The sequence below is a fragment of the Leuresthes tenuis genome, unplaced genomic scaffold, assembly GCF_036924035.1.
Source record: "Leuresthes tenuis unplaced genomic scaffold, fLeuTen1.0.hap1 SCAF_15, whole genome shotgun sequence".
Taxonomy (NCBI): domain Eukaryota; kingdom Metazoa; phylum Chordata; class Actinopteri; order Atheriniformes; family Atherinopsidae; genus Leuresthes; species Leuresthes tenuis.
The window spans coordinates 4,891,739-4,910,616 of NW_027325369.1; the positions used below are offsets into that span (position 1 = coordinate 4,891,739).

General features: G+C 40.2%; 2 protein-coding genes across 3 annotated transcripts; both read right to left on the minus strand.

Annotated features, from left to right (window-relative positions):
* Positions 1–1,383: 1,383 nt before the first annotated feature.
* asmt2 (acetylserotonin O-methyltransferase 2) lies at positions 1,384–9,057 on the minus strand. The gene is made up of 9 exons (XM_072365859.1): positions 8,737–9,057; positions 8,533–8,623; positions 7,735–7,909; positions 5,522–5,651; positions 5,374–5,442; positions 5,156–5,274; positions 4,916–5,053; positions 4,597–4,719; positions 1,384–4,176 (listed from the first exon to the last, which is right to left on the minus strand). Exons 2-9 carry the CDS (start codon positions 8,611–8,613, stop codon positions 3,965–3,967), a joined length of 1,047 nt encoding a protein of 348 aa, XP_072221960.1. The 5' UTR covers positions 8,614–8,623; positions 8,737–9,057; the 3' UTR covers positions 1,384–3,964.
* A 1,447-nt stretch (positions 9,058–10,504) lies between these two features.
* On the minus strand, positions 10,505–18,496 carry pgrmc2 (progesterone receptor membrane component 2). 2 transcript variants are annotated; one of them, XM_072365180.1, is made up of 3 exons: positions 18,115–18,496; positions 15,341–15,496; positions 10,505–12,277 (listed from the first exon to the last, which is right to left on the minus strand). In XM_072365180.1, the coding sequence occupies exons 1-3, from the start codon at positions 18,449–18,451 to the stop codon at positions 12,180–12,182; spliced, it is 591 nt and encodes a 196-aa protein (XP_072221281.1). In that variant the 5' UTR covers positions 18,452–18,496; the 3' UTR covers positions 10,505–12,179. The 2 variants fall into 2 exon arrangements, with proteins under 2 accessions (XP_072221281.1, XP_072221280.1); XM_072365179.1 differs by having other exon boundaries at positions 18,109–18,496.
* Positions 18,497–18,878: the final 382 nt, after the last annotated feature.

An 18,878-nucleotide genomic window follows, 5' to 3' on the forward strand; every position in this document is an offset into this window, starting at 1 on the left:
GTTCTGTAGACTTATGATCTGGATATAAAAAAATGAATCAGAAACAAAAAGATACGGGCTATAGGGGAAATATAAATAATCTAAAAGATATTCATCCCTATTTGTAAGTGAAAGTAATGTAAAAACAAGATAATAGTTTAAGCTTAGAATTATTCTTCATATATATATAGATCTATCTATAGATATAGATAGATCTATATTTTATGCTGTTGCATTAAGGTGTTTAAACTCAAAATGAACATGTATATATAGATATATACATTTTATATATATACATGTTCATTTTGACTTTAAACACCTTAATGCAACAGCAAAAAAGTTTGTTAACCATAAAGCTATGTTATTCTGACTCCTGCTGAAGAACACTGAATTTTGTTATCCACGTGTTGATGAAAATTATCAGTCACCCAGGTCATGGTAATCACAAGAGCTCGACTAAGGGCAACTGGACTTCTTCTAGGATCTTGGAGACGTTTCACCTCTCATCCAAAATGCTTCTTCACTTCTAAAATAAATGGTGGGGAGCATAAGCTTATAAGCAGAGAGGGTCATCAGAGTCACATGTGTCACTGAATCCTCATACCTACATGTGTGTCAGTAGTCATCATCACCTCTGAATTGTCTACCTGCCTGAATTGACGGGTTTTGGTCACAGGATCCAAGGTGTGAATGATTGTGAAACTGCCTGGAAAGAAGAGACAATGCTGCATTGTAGGTGCTGGGAAGGTGATACCTGAGACCACCTCCTCTGTTCAAAGATGTGTTTTCTAGTTTAACATAGATGGCTTCCTTGATTCCTCTCTCAAACCATCTGTCTTCTCTGTCCGGAATGTGGACTTTACTACCCTCAAAAGAGTGTCCTTTTTCCTTGAGATGTAGGTGCACTGCTGAGTCTTGACCTGAAGAGGTAGCTCTGCAATGTTTTTGCAGTGGAATGTCATGTTTGGAGAAGATCCTTCTAAGTTTCTCTGAGACTCCTGCCACATATGGAATAACAGTATGTGTGCGCCTGTTCTTCTTAGCTTCTCTAACAGTGTGGTTTGGTCCAGTTGTTTTTGCTGATTTAACACAGGCATGTTTGGATATCTACAGGTTTGAAGAGCTTTCTTTGAGTGTTTTGTTGTGCACATTTACAGGCCAGAAACTCCCCCTGGAGTGCTTGAGGGGGGGCGAGTGGAGATTTGTTCTTATTATATCTCACAGTTTGTAGGGGAGTAAAAAAAAAAATCATCACCTTGAGGCTGTTTACACATACATGTTTTCTAATAGAAAGATCACTAAAAAAAAATCAACTTTTTATTGAGGATAAGCATTTTGTGTGTCTCTGCTTTCAACATGTGTGGTAAAATAACAGAACACAAAACAAGCTCAGAGCACCATGTGTTGATTCAGTTTCTTTTGCACATACTGATCAATTATAGTCACAAAGTCAGTGGCACACAAGCATGTTAGAAAGAGAATTCTTCGCTGGAGCTGCAAACAACGCGCATATAATTTTAATCAGCAGGTGTTTGGAGCTGAGACTCATTTCAGATGTTCATTTACACCTGCTGCTGCCAGTATCACTAAGTAACGCCATAAATCACAAACAAAATACATAAAACAGTTAAATGGACCCAGAAATGCATCAAAAGACAACATTACAGCTATTTTCTGTCAACCAGGAAAATGAAAAACTTTTAATTGGGGAAGCACATCATGAAGGGTTGCGTTGGACCTGTTTTACGTGCAGTCTGAGAAGGAACCTGAACTCATCACTGTGAACAGGGATTGGGCAGACACACATTTAAACACAACACAGCTTCACAGCACACTACTCTCTGGGGATTTTAAATCTCAACGTCTAAGAACCACTAACAGCAGATACTTGACAAGATTCATTAGATCATGAAATTAATTATAGTTAACACTACAAGATGGATAAACTGGATATGATATTCCTTGAAATGATAGTAATTAATAATAATGTTTTTATTCTCATTTAACTTCATGTTCAGTTATACCTCTTTCATTCTTTCAATGATAACCACACATATATTTTGTAAAGCTTGTTATTTAATTTATACTTGATTTTTGATGTTACTAATTTATAGAATATACAATAACAAATTACTAACCAAAAGGTAAAATAATTTGCATGTGCACATATTTTTGGAGAACATTTCTCTTGGCAGTGTGCGAGACTGCCCAAAACATATATCATAAACCAGTTATATATAAAAAGATAAAAATAGAAATCCCTGGAATATCTGCTAAAGGTCTAAACATCCAACATATTTCTTTCTATAGGGTGATTATAGGGTGACTGTACTTGTGACGGAGACATTATTTGCCAGACATAAAAAAATAGCCAAATGGTTGAGAACTCAGAGAAGTCATACACAGTTGCTGATACCTAAAATAGTTTTGTAAATGGTATTCCTATACACATCTGCTGAATAAACATTGCTACAATGAGTGATTTTATGATTGCACATGTGAAAACACACCCACACAGAGATACAACAATTAAGTCTGAAGGAACCCAGAAAACAAAACTGCAATTTTTATATAAAAGACAGCACTATTGGATGTGTTGGTTCTTGATGATGTAAAAACGTTAGCTGTGGTATCACTTCACTATTACTACTGTTACTAAAATTTGAAATGAGCTTATAAGTTAGTATCACGCAAACGTTTTTGTGAGTCTAGGGATAGCATGTAAATGTAAGCATGCTAACCTGCTTACAATGAGTATGCTAATAAGATTTACATTTTAACGTGGTAATTTTCGCACACTAGTATGTATATAATTAGCAAAAAAAACAACAACGCTGTTTTGTCCAATTTTCCGAGGAAGAAATTTTACGTAGTGTGTTAGCAGGCTATATTTTACTAATTGGTGCTAACACATTTCATATTGTCAGAAATTGTACATTCTAGCATTTTTTGAGATGGTTATCTTCTGTAGCATTTTAGCATGCAAATATTTTGCAATTAGCTAAGGTTAAGCTAATATGAAAAGTGCTCTTATTTAAAATATTAGCATGTGTGATACTTCAGACTTTGCATTTTAAGAAGGTAATATAATTTAGCATCATAGCATGCTAACATTTCCAAATTACTTTTTCAATGAGAGCTCTGAAATTATTCTATTGTGAACTGGCACTATGCACATAAACTAAATTAAACTTATTTATGTAAGCCTCTAAATCTACTGTGATATGTTTTTAGTTAACATCAATAGTGGCTTCGGTAGCCAAATCCAAACCAGTGTATATTCATCAATGCAAAATTAACAACAGAAACTACATAGGGGGGCTATGAGAAACCTTAAAAGGAGTAACAGTTGACAAATACTAACTATTTTCCTTTTTTGCGCTGAATTGAGAGATGAGCAGATTGAGCTACTCTGCATCAAGTATGATGCTAAAACCAGCTTAGCTTAGAGAGGAAATAGAACCCATTGTAGATGTACCACTTCTTTCAAATATATACAGATACAATTAAGAAGATAAGAGGTGATAGAGTTCTAAAGTAGCCTCCCAGTCTCAAATGAACAGGCCAGCTGTTTTCCTATTTTTAATTGTTGTGTCAGGCCAAACCATCGGGCTGAAGCTAGTGGTTGCTTTACATGTAGTTTCCTGTCATTTACTATCATGACTGTGGTTTCTGCCTTTTCATCTAACTCCAAACTACAATCAGCTTCACATTTGTCTCAAAATGTTGCAAGATGCAGAAATCTGTCATCAGGATAACTTACACTGTGTTGATCAAAATTTTATACGGCAGCAACCTGAGGCCTGAGAATGTTTGCATTAATATGAGCCTTAGAAGGTTGTGAACACATAGAAAAACGGAACTGGGGTTTACCGTGACAAAAACTTGAGATATGTGTGTACGACATATTCATTTACAAAGCCACTTTCCAGTGCAGTTTTCTTTTTTAACTTTCCAAGACAGATGACTTGAGTGTTTGCTGAGCTCATCTGATGGCCAAGATGGCGTCGTAGGACTTGCCAGTTCTGCAGACCTGAACGTCTTGGAAGCCTGTCTTGTTGAGCATGTGGGTGTATTTGGATGGTGGGCGCTCCCTGCCCTCAGCCTGCACCAGCATGTTTAGGGAGAAAATCTGAGCCATGACAGGCCCACGCCTGTTTTCAAACAGCATCGCTTCCACCAGCAGGACACCGGCGCCTGAAAGACACAGCAGAGAAAGACACTGAAAAAAGATGAACTGGGCTGTGTGTATAAATCAAAGAAGGGTTCAGATCGTCTCGTGTCTCAACAAGGAAGCATGAGCATCCATTACTGAAAATTGGAAATAAAAGAGTTATTGCCTGAAAAATGTTTCATGTATGCAGACAAAAATCAGATGACACTAAACATGACACAAATCTGATGACTGAGTTTAAATGCAGTATGGATTAACAAAAAATACATCATTTTAAAACAAGGCAGGTTTAAATAAAAACATCAAGCCACAAATTCATCAGTTGGTACAAGCATGTACTTTTATATGATCCTTGTGGTATTTATGTGAACAAATAAAAGAAGAGTTTCCATCAAGTGTTTTTCACCAAAACACAAAAACTCAAAGGGAACCTTTAAACTCACCGGGTTTACAAGTGTCATATATCTTTTTCAGCAGTGTCAGGCACTTCTCCTCAGGCCAGTCATGAATAATTCTGGCCAGAACATACAAATCAGCACCAGGAATTTCACCACTGAAGAAATCTCCTGTGTGGAAGATTCAAGCACATGAACGCCTGAGCTTTGTAAAAGTGACCCAACCAAAATTTGTCATAATTCTGTTGGTCCGACCCCCCCAAACATCAAACTATTCATTGCCACACATATTTATATTCAACCTTGTAGAACATCCATGTTCATGTATTTCGATCTGAAATGGTGAATGAGGGGAAATGAGGCTCACCAGTTTGAAATGCAACAGCATCGTTCTCCTGCCAGAAATATTTCTGAGCTGCTTCTACAACTTTCGGCAGGTCGAACACTGTTACGGAAGATGAGGGATAAGCCTTTGCAATCTCATGGGCCAGAGCACCAGTGCAACCTGGGAGTTATTCAGTCAGAGCAAACTGTTTACAGACTTGTTTAGTTAGAAATAGCAAAGGTGGCAAGTAGGGGGTGCACCTAGCTAAGACACTTGTCTTACCTCCGAGATCCACGATCCTCTGAAAGCAAGAGAGGTTGAATGCTGTCACGATGTCGTGTCCATCAAGGACCCATGAGGAGTTCATTAGACCCATGAATTTCTTCATCTCCTCCTCTGATCTGCGTGGTGTATTTCAGGGTCTTAATTGAATATTAACACAACAACAAACTGACCAAATGAAACAATAAAACATGTGATGGAAAAATCTCCACACCGACCTGTAAAGAGCTTGGAAGACATCTTCAGATGGAAGACCGAATGTCTTTTCATTCTGATTCTTTCCCTCCCTGCATTATGGAGAAAAATAAACTACTGTTTATACTCAGTCACTCACTCAGTGATCTGAAATCAGTGGAAACCACTGACCTGATGGCATCCACCATGTTGTTCCACAGCGGGTAGATGGTTTGGGACTGGTAGATGATCATGTCATGAAGAGACTTGGCGCTGCCCTTGGCCAGGTAAAGGTTGGCCACATCTGTGCTGCTGTACAACGCTGCTTTAACAAGCAAAGTAATAAGTAGCAAACCAAACAGAAAGCTTGGGAACATAAGCTAAATCGACGACTAATAAAAAAAACTTTGCTCACTAAGCGTTACCCGTTCGGACCAGATGCAACCGTTTTCATGTGTTTTGCTTTGGAAGCTGGATGGAAGCAAATGCATTGCCTCATCAGAGGCTAAGAAAGTACGTTTTGTTGGACACTAACAATTTAAGTTTTATGAAGAGGCTATTTTAAAACAATGTGGAGTCCATCATTCTACAGTGAGAAAGATTATTCACAAGTGGAAAACATTCAAGACAGTTGCAAACCAATGAACTTTGAGTGGACGTCCCAGCAAGTTCACTCCAAGCTCAAACCATGCAATGCTCAGAGAAACTGCAAAAAACCCAAGAGCTACATCTCAGACTCTACAGGCCTCAGTTAGCATGTTAAATGTTAATGTTGATGGCAGTACAATTTGAAAAGGACGGGTAAGGGTTACAGGAGAAAGCCTCTTCTCTCTAAAAAGAACATGGCAGCACAGCTTTGGTTTGCAAAGCTCAATCTGAACAAACTACAGGACCATGAACTCCTCTGTATACCAAAGCATTCTAGGGATAAATGTGAGGTGATCTGTCCAACAGATAAAGCTGGGCTGAAACTGGGTCATCAACAGGACAATTATCCTAAACACAGCAGCAAATCTACAACAGAATGGCAAAGAGAGGAATCAAGGTGTTGAAAAGGTCCAGTCAAAGTTCAGACCTCAGCCTGACTGAGATACGGTGGTGGGACCTTTAGAGAGCAGTGCATAAACCAATGGCCGCAAACCTCAATGAACTGAAGCAACATTGTAAAGAAGAGTGGGCCAAAGTCCCTCCACAATAAGAGAGACTGATGACATCATATGGAAAACAATTAGCTACTTCTAGTTATTGCTGCTAAAAGTGGCTCTAAGAGGTACTGAATCATAGGGTGTACTTAGTTTTTCACATGCTGATTCTGCATTTTGGTTTAGTTTTTCGTTCAATAATAATGACATTGTAATCTGTTATGTGTTGCTGTTGAGCTGAGGTTGTATTTATTGTATATATCTATTACCCGCTCATAAATAATAACAATAAAATGTCTCTTTATATACGTGTTCTCAGTTTCCGCTGCAGAGATTTACACAGGTTCTGTTTTTCATGATGATTTCAGTGAACTATGAACCTATAAAAGTCATATCAAGTCCTATTTTTTTGTTGTTGTTTCTTTTCACCTCTATGACCGTGAGATGGAACGTTGTCAATACATCTCCCATTAACACTCATACACACCATATGTCTGATCTTCACATCAAACATAGGCACCCACTGGCTCCCACACACAGACAGATAATTAAGTTCAATTTCCTGGATCATTTATTCTAATCAAGTGTTAGGTCACTGAGTATTCATCTTTTCAAACCCTAACAAAGAAATAAACTCGGAATAGAATCTACATCTGTAGTTATTGGTGGCATGTTCCCTCTGCACTCTTAAATAAAGAACCATGAGGGTAGTATGAAGGCAGAGAGCAGACTTGCCTGCAATCATTTTTAACCACTCTGTTTCACTGCACTTGCCTGCCTGTTTGTGGAGGCGGGAAAACAAACTTTACCAGGACAAACGAAGAAAATATATCAACGCATTAGCTTCAGAAATAAGCTTTGCTATCACGTAATAAATCTATTGGTACAACAAAAATAGCTTTGTTATCTTAAGATAAGGAAATACTCATTCTGTGAGCATGGGTTAATGATTTTTAAAAAAAGCATGGCCTTTCTCAGCTTCCGTATGAAAGACATACCTCACATACTATCCCTGTTCCAACTATGCAGACAGGTGGCTAAATCAAAGTAAAACCTTCCTAAAACCTAAAACACCTGCTCCAGTGTTCACGCACTTCCGGCCATGTTCTGTATCTTGATTCTTAATGTGGTAATTAATTCTGGCTGGCTTTCAATTGGTTTAGCTTTGCTGTCTCACTGATACAAGTGTGCCTATCAGTGACACCAGGAGATCCCTAATGATGATCCATCCAACGGGACCTCCACTCTCATCATCCTTCGCACCTGTCCCATCTGTCTTCTCCACCTCCAGGATCTCGATGCCCACCAGGGCATCCAGCAACCTCTCCATCCCGTCCACATTGCTGCCCAGCTCCTGGGCCACATGCTGGGCACTCAGGGCCTCCTGGGACTTCAGCAGGAGGTCAAACACTCCCAGCTCACAGGCTGAAAATATCACCTGAGGACATGAGAGATTGGGGGTAATTTATTAGCATCTTATATCCTGAGGGTCATTCCACTAATTAAGAAACCTGCTGAAATAAGCAAGAGCTGTGCAACATTTTGGCACCCTTCATTCATAGTAAGTGCTTATAAGCAAGTGTTATCTGTTATATGCGGGTGCAGTGCTCTTTGTATAATCAATATTCTGCATACTTAATGATTTGTACTACATTTCTGCTCATGCTATAAATAAGGTAATGTAATGTAAATGATCTTAACACTTTGATTGTTTTCATTGCTATTAAGAGTTGATGGGTGAAGAATATGGAGGAATTTGGGGCTATTTTGAGCTGCTTTTTATATTGCCGGGAAGTTTGTGATATATGTATAATATTATACAATAACGAGTGCAAAGTAACCATAGCATTATTGTAGTGTCAGAAAGTACAATCATTCTCCTGATGCATAATCCATCACTGTATCAGTTTATGTTACCTCTACTCTTCTAAAGTATGCAAACCGTGCAGCATTCACAGTAAGTATATCAGATGCAGCAGATTAAATAATAATACATATATTGTAGTAGCTCCCGAGATGCAGACTGAAACCTGTGGATCAAAGAAACCCTAAAAATGTGACCTTTGACACCCTGAAGCCGTTGATATACTCCAGAAGTTTGAATGGGTAGTCCAGCTCACTCTGGGAGAGATGCTCTGCCATTACTGCACTCCTGAGGCACAAACACACCATCACATTATAATCCCTCTGACTCTACCGGAGGAATCCGTCTACAAACTAATGATTAAGTAAATGTGTTCAAACTTATTGCTCTTTATAACTCACCTGATGTTGGAGACTGAAGAGCTGCCAAGGGTGTGAGGTGCGGGGAAAGGCGGCTGGTATTTTTTTAGGGGATGTTAACGCAGTTTGGTCAGTTTTTGGATGAAGCCAAAACAGCCAAGATGTCGGTGGTGTGTAGTGAGGCTGCTGGAGGGATGAAGTCGGTGTGGAATGTTCTACGGATCATCCACGGATGAGACTCATCGCCGCTCCGAATCTTGCTGAAAGTGATCAAAGGTGCTTTAGCTTCACACAGCGGCGTTTGGTCGATGTGCAACAACAGTAACTCTGCTCAAACACGCACACACACACACAAATAGCAGATGTAGTTCCACGTTTCGCCGCGACAGTAGAGGGGGCGCTGTTAGGTAGCTGTTCATAGATGGGAACCACCATGGCTCCGCATGAAAGATTTGTCTGTGATGTCAGCGATGAATTAATGTGGTAATACTTCCGTGAGCCACGAATGCCCACAGAAATGTAAACACAAATGTTCTTTATTCTAAAATCTCTTTATAGTATAGTTTTTTAGAATAGAAATTAAACATCTAAGGACAACTCATTTTGTAGGTACTGAGCACGCGCATGGTCATATAATTAACCATGTGATCATGCTGTGTAACTGAAACACTTACCCTGCTATCAAAGACCCCTCAGATTTCCCACTCTGATCTCTTTAAAGTTTCTTGTCCTCAGAGAATTCAGCACTTTTCATTGTGAGTGGTTTTTGCTAAAATCTCAAGAATTTAGCAAAGCGATGTTTGATTGCAGGCACAGAGATGTGAAGCTTTGCTATAGATTAAGAAAGCGTTTTATATCAATCAATTTCAATTCAGTTTATTTATATAGCGCCAAGTTACAACAAATGTCATCTCAAGGCACTTAAATAATATAATCCAATTCAAGACAATTGGAATTCAATTCATTGTAATCATAATCCAATGAAATCTAATTAATTAATTTCAAAATAATCCAATTAATTCATATAGAGCCTATTCAAAAACAATGTCCTAGCTAAGGAAACCAACAGATTGCACCGAAACTTGTCTTCAGTCCAATCTCCTGTCTTGAGCGTGCCTGTGGCGACTGTGGAAAGGAACGACTCCCTTTTAACAGGAAGAAACCTCTGGCAGAACCAGACTCAGGAAGGGTGGCCATCCGCCTCGACCAGCTGGGCATATATTAACTGTTTGTTTAATGCTGAATAAGTTAAATAAAATTTCTATGTCTTCTCTTTTGAGAGTACAGTAAATTCTGAGTCTTACATGACCACATTTGAGTATTTCTAATTTCTAAAATGATATTTTGTATTAATTTCTGAAAACTGAAAGGACTTCTTTCCCTCCGTTTCTTCCAAAGGCAGCTTTTCAAATATCCACAGCTTACACTCTAAGTAATGATTCAATAAATTAGCTACTTCCGCCTCGATGTCTAATGAGTAACCACGGTTTTCAGCTTTCTTCCATCTATTTGACCCAGTGCTTTTCAACACCCGATATCATTTTGACTGCTATAAAATAAAATACTGGAGTTCTTGTCTTTTTACAGCCTCAGATCAACAAACTTTAGAAGTTTAAACTTGGTCTCAGCTGTTGAGTTTGAATTTATCATCATTAGACAAGCTTAAAGCAAACATTTAACCTCCCTCTCTCACAGTCTGGGAATCTGACTTGGAGGCAAACAAGCCTGATGGAAAGACACTTAGGGGTCAACCATTTTCCCGGCAGCGCCCCAATTGTGGCACTCTTAGAGCAAATAAACACCAGACATCTTCCATTATTAACCAAACTGATTTATTATGCATGAACAAATCCCTTCCTGCCTCTGTCACGCAGACACACACACTCACATACGCGCGCACGCACACCCAACAATTAAATACATGATGTGGTGGAACTTCGGCATAGCTCACTTTGTTGTTGCACATGCTTTAATAAAATGACAGATATATTTACAGGATAAGCGATGTCTACGAACAAAAATTCGCAAGAACAGCTCTCGGTCCCACCCTGCAGCACTTTGCAACGCTCATTTTTATTCTTTATTTATTTATTTTTTTGGGAAATTCACCCACATTAAAAACAATTGAAAGAGAAAAAAAACGAAAAAAAACAAAACAAAACAAAACAAACAATGGGGGTTTTGGCCAATACAACATAGCATTATACGTATATGGAGTTCATCCACTACATAAATATGGCAGTAACACTGAGTAATTCGTTAGGACTATTTACAGAGTTTGTGAAGTAGGGAAATATTACAGTCTGTGTGTGGACGACCGACACATCATATGCCTCTTTTAAAGTCTGGGGGACCGAGTCTAAGAAAAACCAACACCTCCCATCCCTCCACTCGCCTGAACGTTAGACCGGTCAGCACTGACACAACGAGCAAAATAAGGCACAGTAAATACTTGGACCATTTTCAGGGGGAATCTACAGACTTGCAGCTGGCTTGTGAGGCATGTAAACAATTGAGTCGATTGATTAGGACTGCCTTATAATCTTCCCTTTGTTTTCCCAATCAGTGATTTAGTCCATCTGATGAGCTTCGAAAACGGGTTTTATATGGCAAGGACCTCTGACCCTCCCCCACATACACCCCATCCAAAAAGGAAAAAAAAAAGAAAGAAATAATATAGAAAAAGAAAAACAAACTTCCCTCCCGCATGCCCCCCGGCTCCCTATGCTACACAACAAATACAATCACATGGTGACAAACAAAGAAAACTAGTAGTGCATACACTACAAACACAACAGGAAAATGCGATGCCCTGCCAATTGCCTTTGGTTAGGCCACAGCACTGCCCTCTTAATACGGAGGGAAAATGATCTGAACAAAAGAAAATAACAACAAAAAAAAAGAAACAGAATTGATTGACTCATTGATTGATAAGCTGTCCGAAGCCAAAGCAGTTTCAGTTGCAATGTGACTAAACCAAAGATAAAAAGAGAGAGAAATCTGTTTCCCCATCCCGATTCACTGATCATCTCAGACCAATGTGTTTCTCTGACATCTCCCGACCAACCTCCACCCAACGCCCTGTAGTGACCACACTGTTCCCACCCGGACAGACGACTAAGATATTTTAGGCTTTTCTTTCAAATACATCTAGTGGCATTAGTCATCTCCTCCCCCCCAGACATGTTAGCTGCTGTTTAAGCTCTTCATCGAAGCTTCCTAATCGCTCTCTGATGGTAGTCTTCGTTAAATGAAGAAGGCGGGAGGGAGGGAGGGAGGTCTGGCCGTCAAGACTTGAGTCCTGCCCTTCCAAAACAGCCCCAGCTCCAGACAGATTCAATGGGGGGGTGGGGTGAGGAGTTCAAAGAGTGATGCAGGGGAAGGGAGTGTAGGGTATATTGATGGAGCAGGAGAAGAAGGAGAGTCTGGGGCGGTCTGTCGCAGCTGTTTGGGGCTTCTGGCTTTGGTCGGTGTGATGGAACTGCTCAGTCGTGTTTCAGGTGGTCCTTGATGTCCTCCTCATCTGTGTACTCCGACGGCTCGTCGCCAGGCTTCAGCAACCTCCCGACATAATCGTATTTTTCTGAAAGGAAGTACAAGAATGTAGAACTTTAATGCTAAAAACCATTTTCAGCTCGTCAGAGCTGCATTTACTTTGTTCATTTCTGATTCATGTGAATTTGTTTGCTCTCACCAGTTTACCACATTATCTAATAATAATAATAATGAGATTAATGATTAAAAACTCGAACCACGTACCAGAACTGTTGTTGCCAACTCAAACGGACATTCCATCATTTCAGTTAAATATTGTCAGATTTTATCCCTTTAGATTTCTTCATAAAATGCATTTTTCTTTACCCGCTGTTCTCTCATTCATGCTGATTTTCAGGAAGTTAAAATGTGTTTGGAAATAAATACTGAGGACGGAAACTTCACCATTTAATCTATAGATTATTGTCTTCCTGAGCAAACATTTGACGACACCCCCGCCGAGTTTTAGACAACCATAACGGAAAGTTTTTGATGGTTTTTAGACCAGATAACTACCCAAATAATCAGATTAGTTGATAATGAGAACAAATAATTAAGGAATTCTAAACCATTTACAGTCAACATTACAAAACCAAAGATATTCTCTTCACACCAGAAGAGGAACGTTCTTTTTTCAGCTGGAAGCAGAAAGTGCCAATACTTTCAGATAATGGGTTTATCAGGCAACTGTTCTGGCTCCAAAGCTGGCCCCTGACTAATTAAAGAAATTAATCTGCACAGGGCCAGTGAGCGCAGTTAAAATAAAACATGCTGCGAGTAATTTACTGACAACTTCTTACATGATTTAATCAGCCAGACACTAAAAGCTGCACTGTCCCGTTTCAAAAGAAGCTTGTTAGTGTTTTCAGACTTGTGACGTTACCCTGACAGAGTTCAGCCATTAGAGTTCAGACACTAACACACCACATCTTTGGGAAATCACATTTGAAAACTACAATGAGCTAAACTGTGTAAGACGCACACAGGCTGCTGGATAAGCCTCAGATTATGACAAACATCGTGAAATGAAGGTCTTTGTTTCCTTCCACTTTCTGGGTTTCCTGTCATAACTGTTTTTCAGCACATGTGGGGAATATTTTTAGTTTGGCTTTGTTGCACAGTCGGTTGTTAGTTTTGCCTCCAATAAACCTTGCTGCTCGCTTTAGAAGAAACATTTCTTCACATTTGGAAAACAGTCAGAAATAAAGTGACAGAACAAACTGCCTCAGCTCAGAGCAGAAAGTGACTCTTTGGTCAAATTAATGGAGCCCTTACATGACTTATTTCAAGTACGTCTCATAGAATGAGTTCATATAGTATCTGGATTATTTAGCAAATGAAACAAGAAAAAGTTGCTCTAATAATGTGGGAAAATTTTCATTTCAAAGTGAAATTTAGACAACTGTGCGATCATCGTCTGCAGTTCGTGGGCTCCTGAGCCCAGATGTACACACCTTCTTCACGGTGCTCTTATAGGAGCACAACTAACAACCTGTTGACCCTTTTCTCCATTACTGTGCATCTATTAATATATAAGAGAAGAGTGAAAGAAGCAAGTTGGACATTTCCAAAGTCGAAGAGGAAATAGTAACACTGGCGAGACCAAACAATCAATGTATCGGATCACGACAGTCTAAGCATTTAATGGTCAGGGTGACCGTCATGAAAACACGCCTCCACTGTGGTCCTACGTTTGAACTACTTTTTAATCTTTTCAACCGTTAGAGGTCACCTCTCTGTAAAGTGGGAGGATCGGGGCTAAAACGTAACAAAGTGACAGAAAAAGTGATAAAGATGGCTGGAGAAAATATCAAAAGTGTGGGATCATTTCACACTCAAACTCGGGGAAAACACTGTACAGTGCGTGCACTGTAAGGCCGAGCTAGCATATCACAACAGCACGACTTCCACGTTGCACCCAGGCACTTTAGGTCCGAAGTGAAGATAAATACAGTGTAGTCAGCTGTGCTAATTGTGCTCATGTGGCTGGAAATCATTTGGCTGCTACAGCTAATAGCCAGTGGTTTGTTGTTTTCTTATCCTTGGTGTGTTGCAAGTTGAGGCTAACGCTAACTTTACAGCGTACAGATAAGCCACTGCGCTGCATAATGTACAGCAGGATGCTTCCGAAAGCTCTGGTCAAAAACAATAATCAGACATTTCTGGAACAGGTTACTTTAAGTTAAATATGGGAGGTGGAGACTCCCTTTAAAGAGGATTCAAACATAAATATCATGGACAGATGAGACAAAAATGTTTTCTGGTCAACTTATTCAAGTAACTTCTTCCGTGTTTTTAATTTTCAATTGTAATAATTAATTTAGCACAATGCAGTTTTATCTCTATTAAAGAAAGAAAATAATAACCAAACTTCTAACGAAACCTCCCTTGATGGATATTTTTGGTTAATTTTTTTGAGAAGGCGACCGTGTTTGGGTGTATATCAAACTCTCCCCTCGAGCTTTCAGGACTCAGCATTCTACAGACAAAGCCACCACGCTCAGCTGAAGATTTTAAACATGACGGTTTTAAACGTGCGTCTGCTTTCTATGGTGCGGGATGAAGGCTTCAACAAAAGATGCGGGTTAAACGCAGTACGGTTTACTGCAATAGATATCCACCTGTTTGGTACAGTTACCACTGTTCTGTTGTATTTCAGTCACGAGATCTTCAAATAAAAAGAAGAAAGGTGCATCCGATTTTTCGATTCATCAGTCGATTAAAGTGGCGGACTAATTGATCATTAAAATAATGGATAGCTGCAGGGAGGATATTGACTAAAATTCACGTCTCTGTATTTTTAAACTTAATAGTGATACAATACAGCATCTACATATTTTCTGTGAACACTTAATACTATATCTGTAACATCAATATTTCTCACTATGCATCTGAATTCCATCTCTCACTCAGTGTCAAACCAGTTTGCTTCTTTGCTCTCACGTACAATATCTTTTAAAAGCTAAACTCAGAATGACAACGGAAGGAGTCTGAGGGTAGTGACTGAAATGCGGACACACCGACACATCAGAAATCGTAGGTGGAAAGAGTGGAATCTACACCAAATCAATATCCACGGAGCGTTCTCTCTGTTGTTTCTTTAAAAGCCTACCCTTGAACTGCATCTCCCACTCCCTCACGCTCTCCATCTGTACTGCACTGAGGTCTGACAAGTCGTCGTACTCGTCCCTCAGGGCATCTCTCTCCAGACAGAAAGTTGCCAGACCTCTCGAAGCATCCCGGCCTGCGAAAATACCGTAAGGGCCATCTGGGGAAGAAGAAGAGGATGAAAGAAAGTGTGAATAAGAGTCAAAACAGAGTTTTTTGCCATTCATCAACTAATTGACATAATTTACAGGGGGAAAAAAGTAGTCAAAATTAGTTATCTCATCTCATGACTCCTGCTGCTGCTTTGCATTAAAGCCTTCCAAGGCAGCGACATATGGCGCCGGTGAACTCAAGACATGCATCTTTTTCCAGAAAACTGATTTTAGACAGTGAATAAGCAGATTTTCTACTTTCATAACATGTTTATAAAGGCTGTAAGATAAAAATCAACATGAAATCAATGGAGCAATGTGATACGCTGCGCTGTCTGCGAGTCTCACACTCAGAGGAGAGCGTTTAATGGTCTCAAGGGTGCATAAGAGGTCCAACTGGGCTGCAATGACTTAGGAACGGATAAATCACCAAGTCACCCAAAGACAGCAACACAACAACAAACATTTACTGAAAGCAGCCATTTCTTTGTCACATACGAGAATAAATGTAATATATTTGCAGTCTGGACTGCTGTTGACTATGAAAAACGGTCTGAATGCATCAGCTCAGGCTGTGTTGATAACCAAGTCCACTTTTCACTTTTTGGTAACAGCTTTTCCCTTAATGACCAGTTATTAGAGGATATATTTGAGTTATCAGCTGCAGCTTTGCTTAAACTCAATTAAATCCATATGATCGGCACCGCCTGTGAGAAAAGGAAAATTAAACATTCAAAATTACCTCTACCGTATCTTTGGAGACGCAGAGATGTAACCAAGTAGCTGGCGGATATAAAAGGTACCTGCAAATATAATCAGCTGACTTTAAAGCAATCAACACCACATGTTGTTTTTTTCTTTAAATTTATTTCAAGCACTCAAATTTGATGATTTGTTGCTTTCAGTTGTGTGATACTCAAGTAATGTGACCAACATACAGCCAGTAAATGAATTTCATCAGTTACATCTCATCATGTCCAGCCCTTCTCGCTGTCCTGTCACGCAACTGCTTCCATCCCTCGAAGTTATCCCTCCATACTTTGTGTCATATTCACAATCTTACCATTTCACAATTCAACCATCCTCTGCGTCCTACAAGGGATGACACATTGTGCTATGCGAGCCATGCTGAGATGTCAGATATCTGCAGGGAGGCAGTAGGCAGATATTGTCTGAGAAATTTTGCTAAAGGCTGAAAATGAGTTTTTCCATGTTTAAGCCTTTGTCATCCTTGAGCGTCACCTGATGAGCATGTGAAAACTCCAGTCCCCCCCCCAATACTATGTTTTTCACCATTTAAAAGAAAAAATTAGAAACACAAGGAAAGATCTGCTGGAGTCCACAAAGGAGAGCACCTTATCGCCTTAAAGATAAGAAATACTCTTCCCTCGCACAACTTACATCAAGCGATTTACAGATAAAACTACAAATCCAACGTGAACCGAAGCCAAAGAAACAGGCAGCACCAACAACACTCAGATTTCTGTCTTTGGGGAAGATGCAAGCTTTTAATAAAATCAATATTCTTACATAGTGGAGATGGTCAGGTTTAAATGACAGCCCCAGTTGCCTTACACAGGCAGACCAGGGATGCAACCGGCCCATTTCAATCTTTTTGGCTAATTCACAAGTCTAACTTCATGACAAACTGGATCATTCAGAGCATTGCTGGAACAGCGAAAACTGTCTGTTTTACCCAAAGCTGAAAGTGACAAAATACTCTTTGCCTCAAAAACCTAAATCAGACTTTAAAACCCATCATCAGTGACAACACCGTCGACTGGCACATGCATTCTCAAACCGCCTCCGTTCTGAGTCCAGCGTGAACACCAGCTCTACACTTTAAGATAAGAGGATAAGAAGTTGGACCGAGTCAAGTCCAACGTGGGTCTGAAACCGTGTCACGATCTGGTGATGTGGACAGATTCGGGCCTACTTGACTCTGTTCTGGCGGAGTGGAGCAGACGGACAGCTGAAACTGCTGGGAGTTAGAATTATTTCAGTTTAGTGCAGAGTTGACAGGTGAGTCTGCGAAGTATGGAGGGACTGCCGAGAGGCTTTTATTATTAGAAGAGAATGGAGACGTTTGGTGTCTGGAATATATTTGTTAACTCGCTCACTTTCTCTGACTTGAGTTCCATTTACCAATTTAACTTTCATACACACAGACAGCCCCAATAAAAGTATCCAAGCAGCAAGACGTGGTGGTTAAAATTCCTCGAGCGGTTTCCAATTTTGATGTAGGCTGAGTCCCATCATCAGGTACAGACAACACAGCCAGACTGCACTGTCTGCATGTCAACTGGCTAACAAGCTAACGTTAGCAGAGTATATTTCCAAATCTTTCACAGCATTCGTGACAAACTAAGTTCAACAAAAACAGTGCCACTTGCTTACGGTGCTCAAGTACCGCCTACTGAACGTTGAGGTGTTTTCACAACGACCTCAAAAGTCACGCTATTTAGCTAGCAACTAGCATCCCATTCAAAAACACAAAGCCAAAGAGCTAAGCTAAAACGGTTTGCGCCCAAATTTTGCTCCAGGACGACCCACTACAGGCGGCAACGTGTCCTCTTACTCACCCCCTCTTAAGAGAATCACCCACACATTGCCCACTCACCTTTGCCATAAAACTTTTTGCCACATGTCACATCAAAAATTTTCATGTTGACAGCCATGAGGATGCGGGGGTTCTGGAGCCCGTCGTACTCCCGCAGCTGCTCCAAAGTGAAGTCCCGTCTCCTCATCTTGGGAAGCGCCGAGGCCTCGTCGCTACGGGCCGCGTCAGAGCCGAGCCGCCTGCCCCACCGCCGGTACACCGCCAGACAAACCACCACTACCAGAACCAAAACGCTGATATTCAGCAACATTCCGCCTAATCCGAGCCCGCCTGAGTCATCCGCTGCCCCTTGCCCACCGCTTGTGTCAACTGGTCCGCTCAAACTGTCTCCATCGTCCGCCATACTGCACAGTTAGCGCCTACCCGCCCCTGACAAGATGCTGCGTTCAGGTCCTGTCGGGAACGGCTGAAACACTAGTTGACTGAACGTTCAATGTCGTGGATTATTGATTTGGAAAAGCAGACAACCGTGGACACATGGGTGAGACACGTAGAACTTTTAGAGTCCACGGAGTAACAGACAACTAGAATTGTCCGAGAATTATATAATGCATTCCAGAGAGAGACGAAACAGCCAAAATGAGACACAAAAGACACTGAATGGCTATAAAAAGATGCTAAATAATTTGAAGCTGAGACAACGTAACCTAAATAGAATGCATATTACAATAAAATTGCAAAAATAAACGCCATGGGTCACAAGACGACCCAAATGAATAATATCAGACTTAAAATAACCTCACTGAGATGTAAAATTATCACAATAACAC

Coding starts and splice junctions, on each gene's coding strand:
- pgrmc2 (XM_072365179.1), bottom strand. CDS start 18,451: ATGGCGGACGATGGAGACAGTTTGAGCGGACCAGTTGACACAAGCGGT. Junction 15,497..18,108: donor CAAAAAGTTTTATGGCAAAG/GTGAGTGGGCAA, acceptor CTTCTTCCCCAG/ATGGCCCTTACGGTATTTTC. Junction 12,278..15,340: donor GTGGGAGATGCAGTTCAAGG/GTAGGCTTTTAA, acceptor ACTTCCTTTCAG/AAAAATACGATTATGTCGGG.
- asmt2 (XM_072365859.1), bottom strand. CDS start 8,613: ATGGCAGAGCATCTCTCCCAGAGTGAGCTGGACTACCCATTCAAACTT. Junction 4,720..4,915: donor TGCTGTTGCATTTCAAACTG/GTGAGCCTCATT, acceptor TCTTCCACACAG/GAGATTTCTTCAGTGGTGAA. Junction 4,177..4,596: donor ATATGACACTTGTAAACCCG/GTGAGTTTAAAG, acceptor TGTGTCTTTCAG/GCGCCGGTGTCCTGCTGGTG.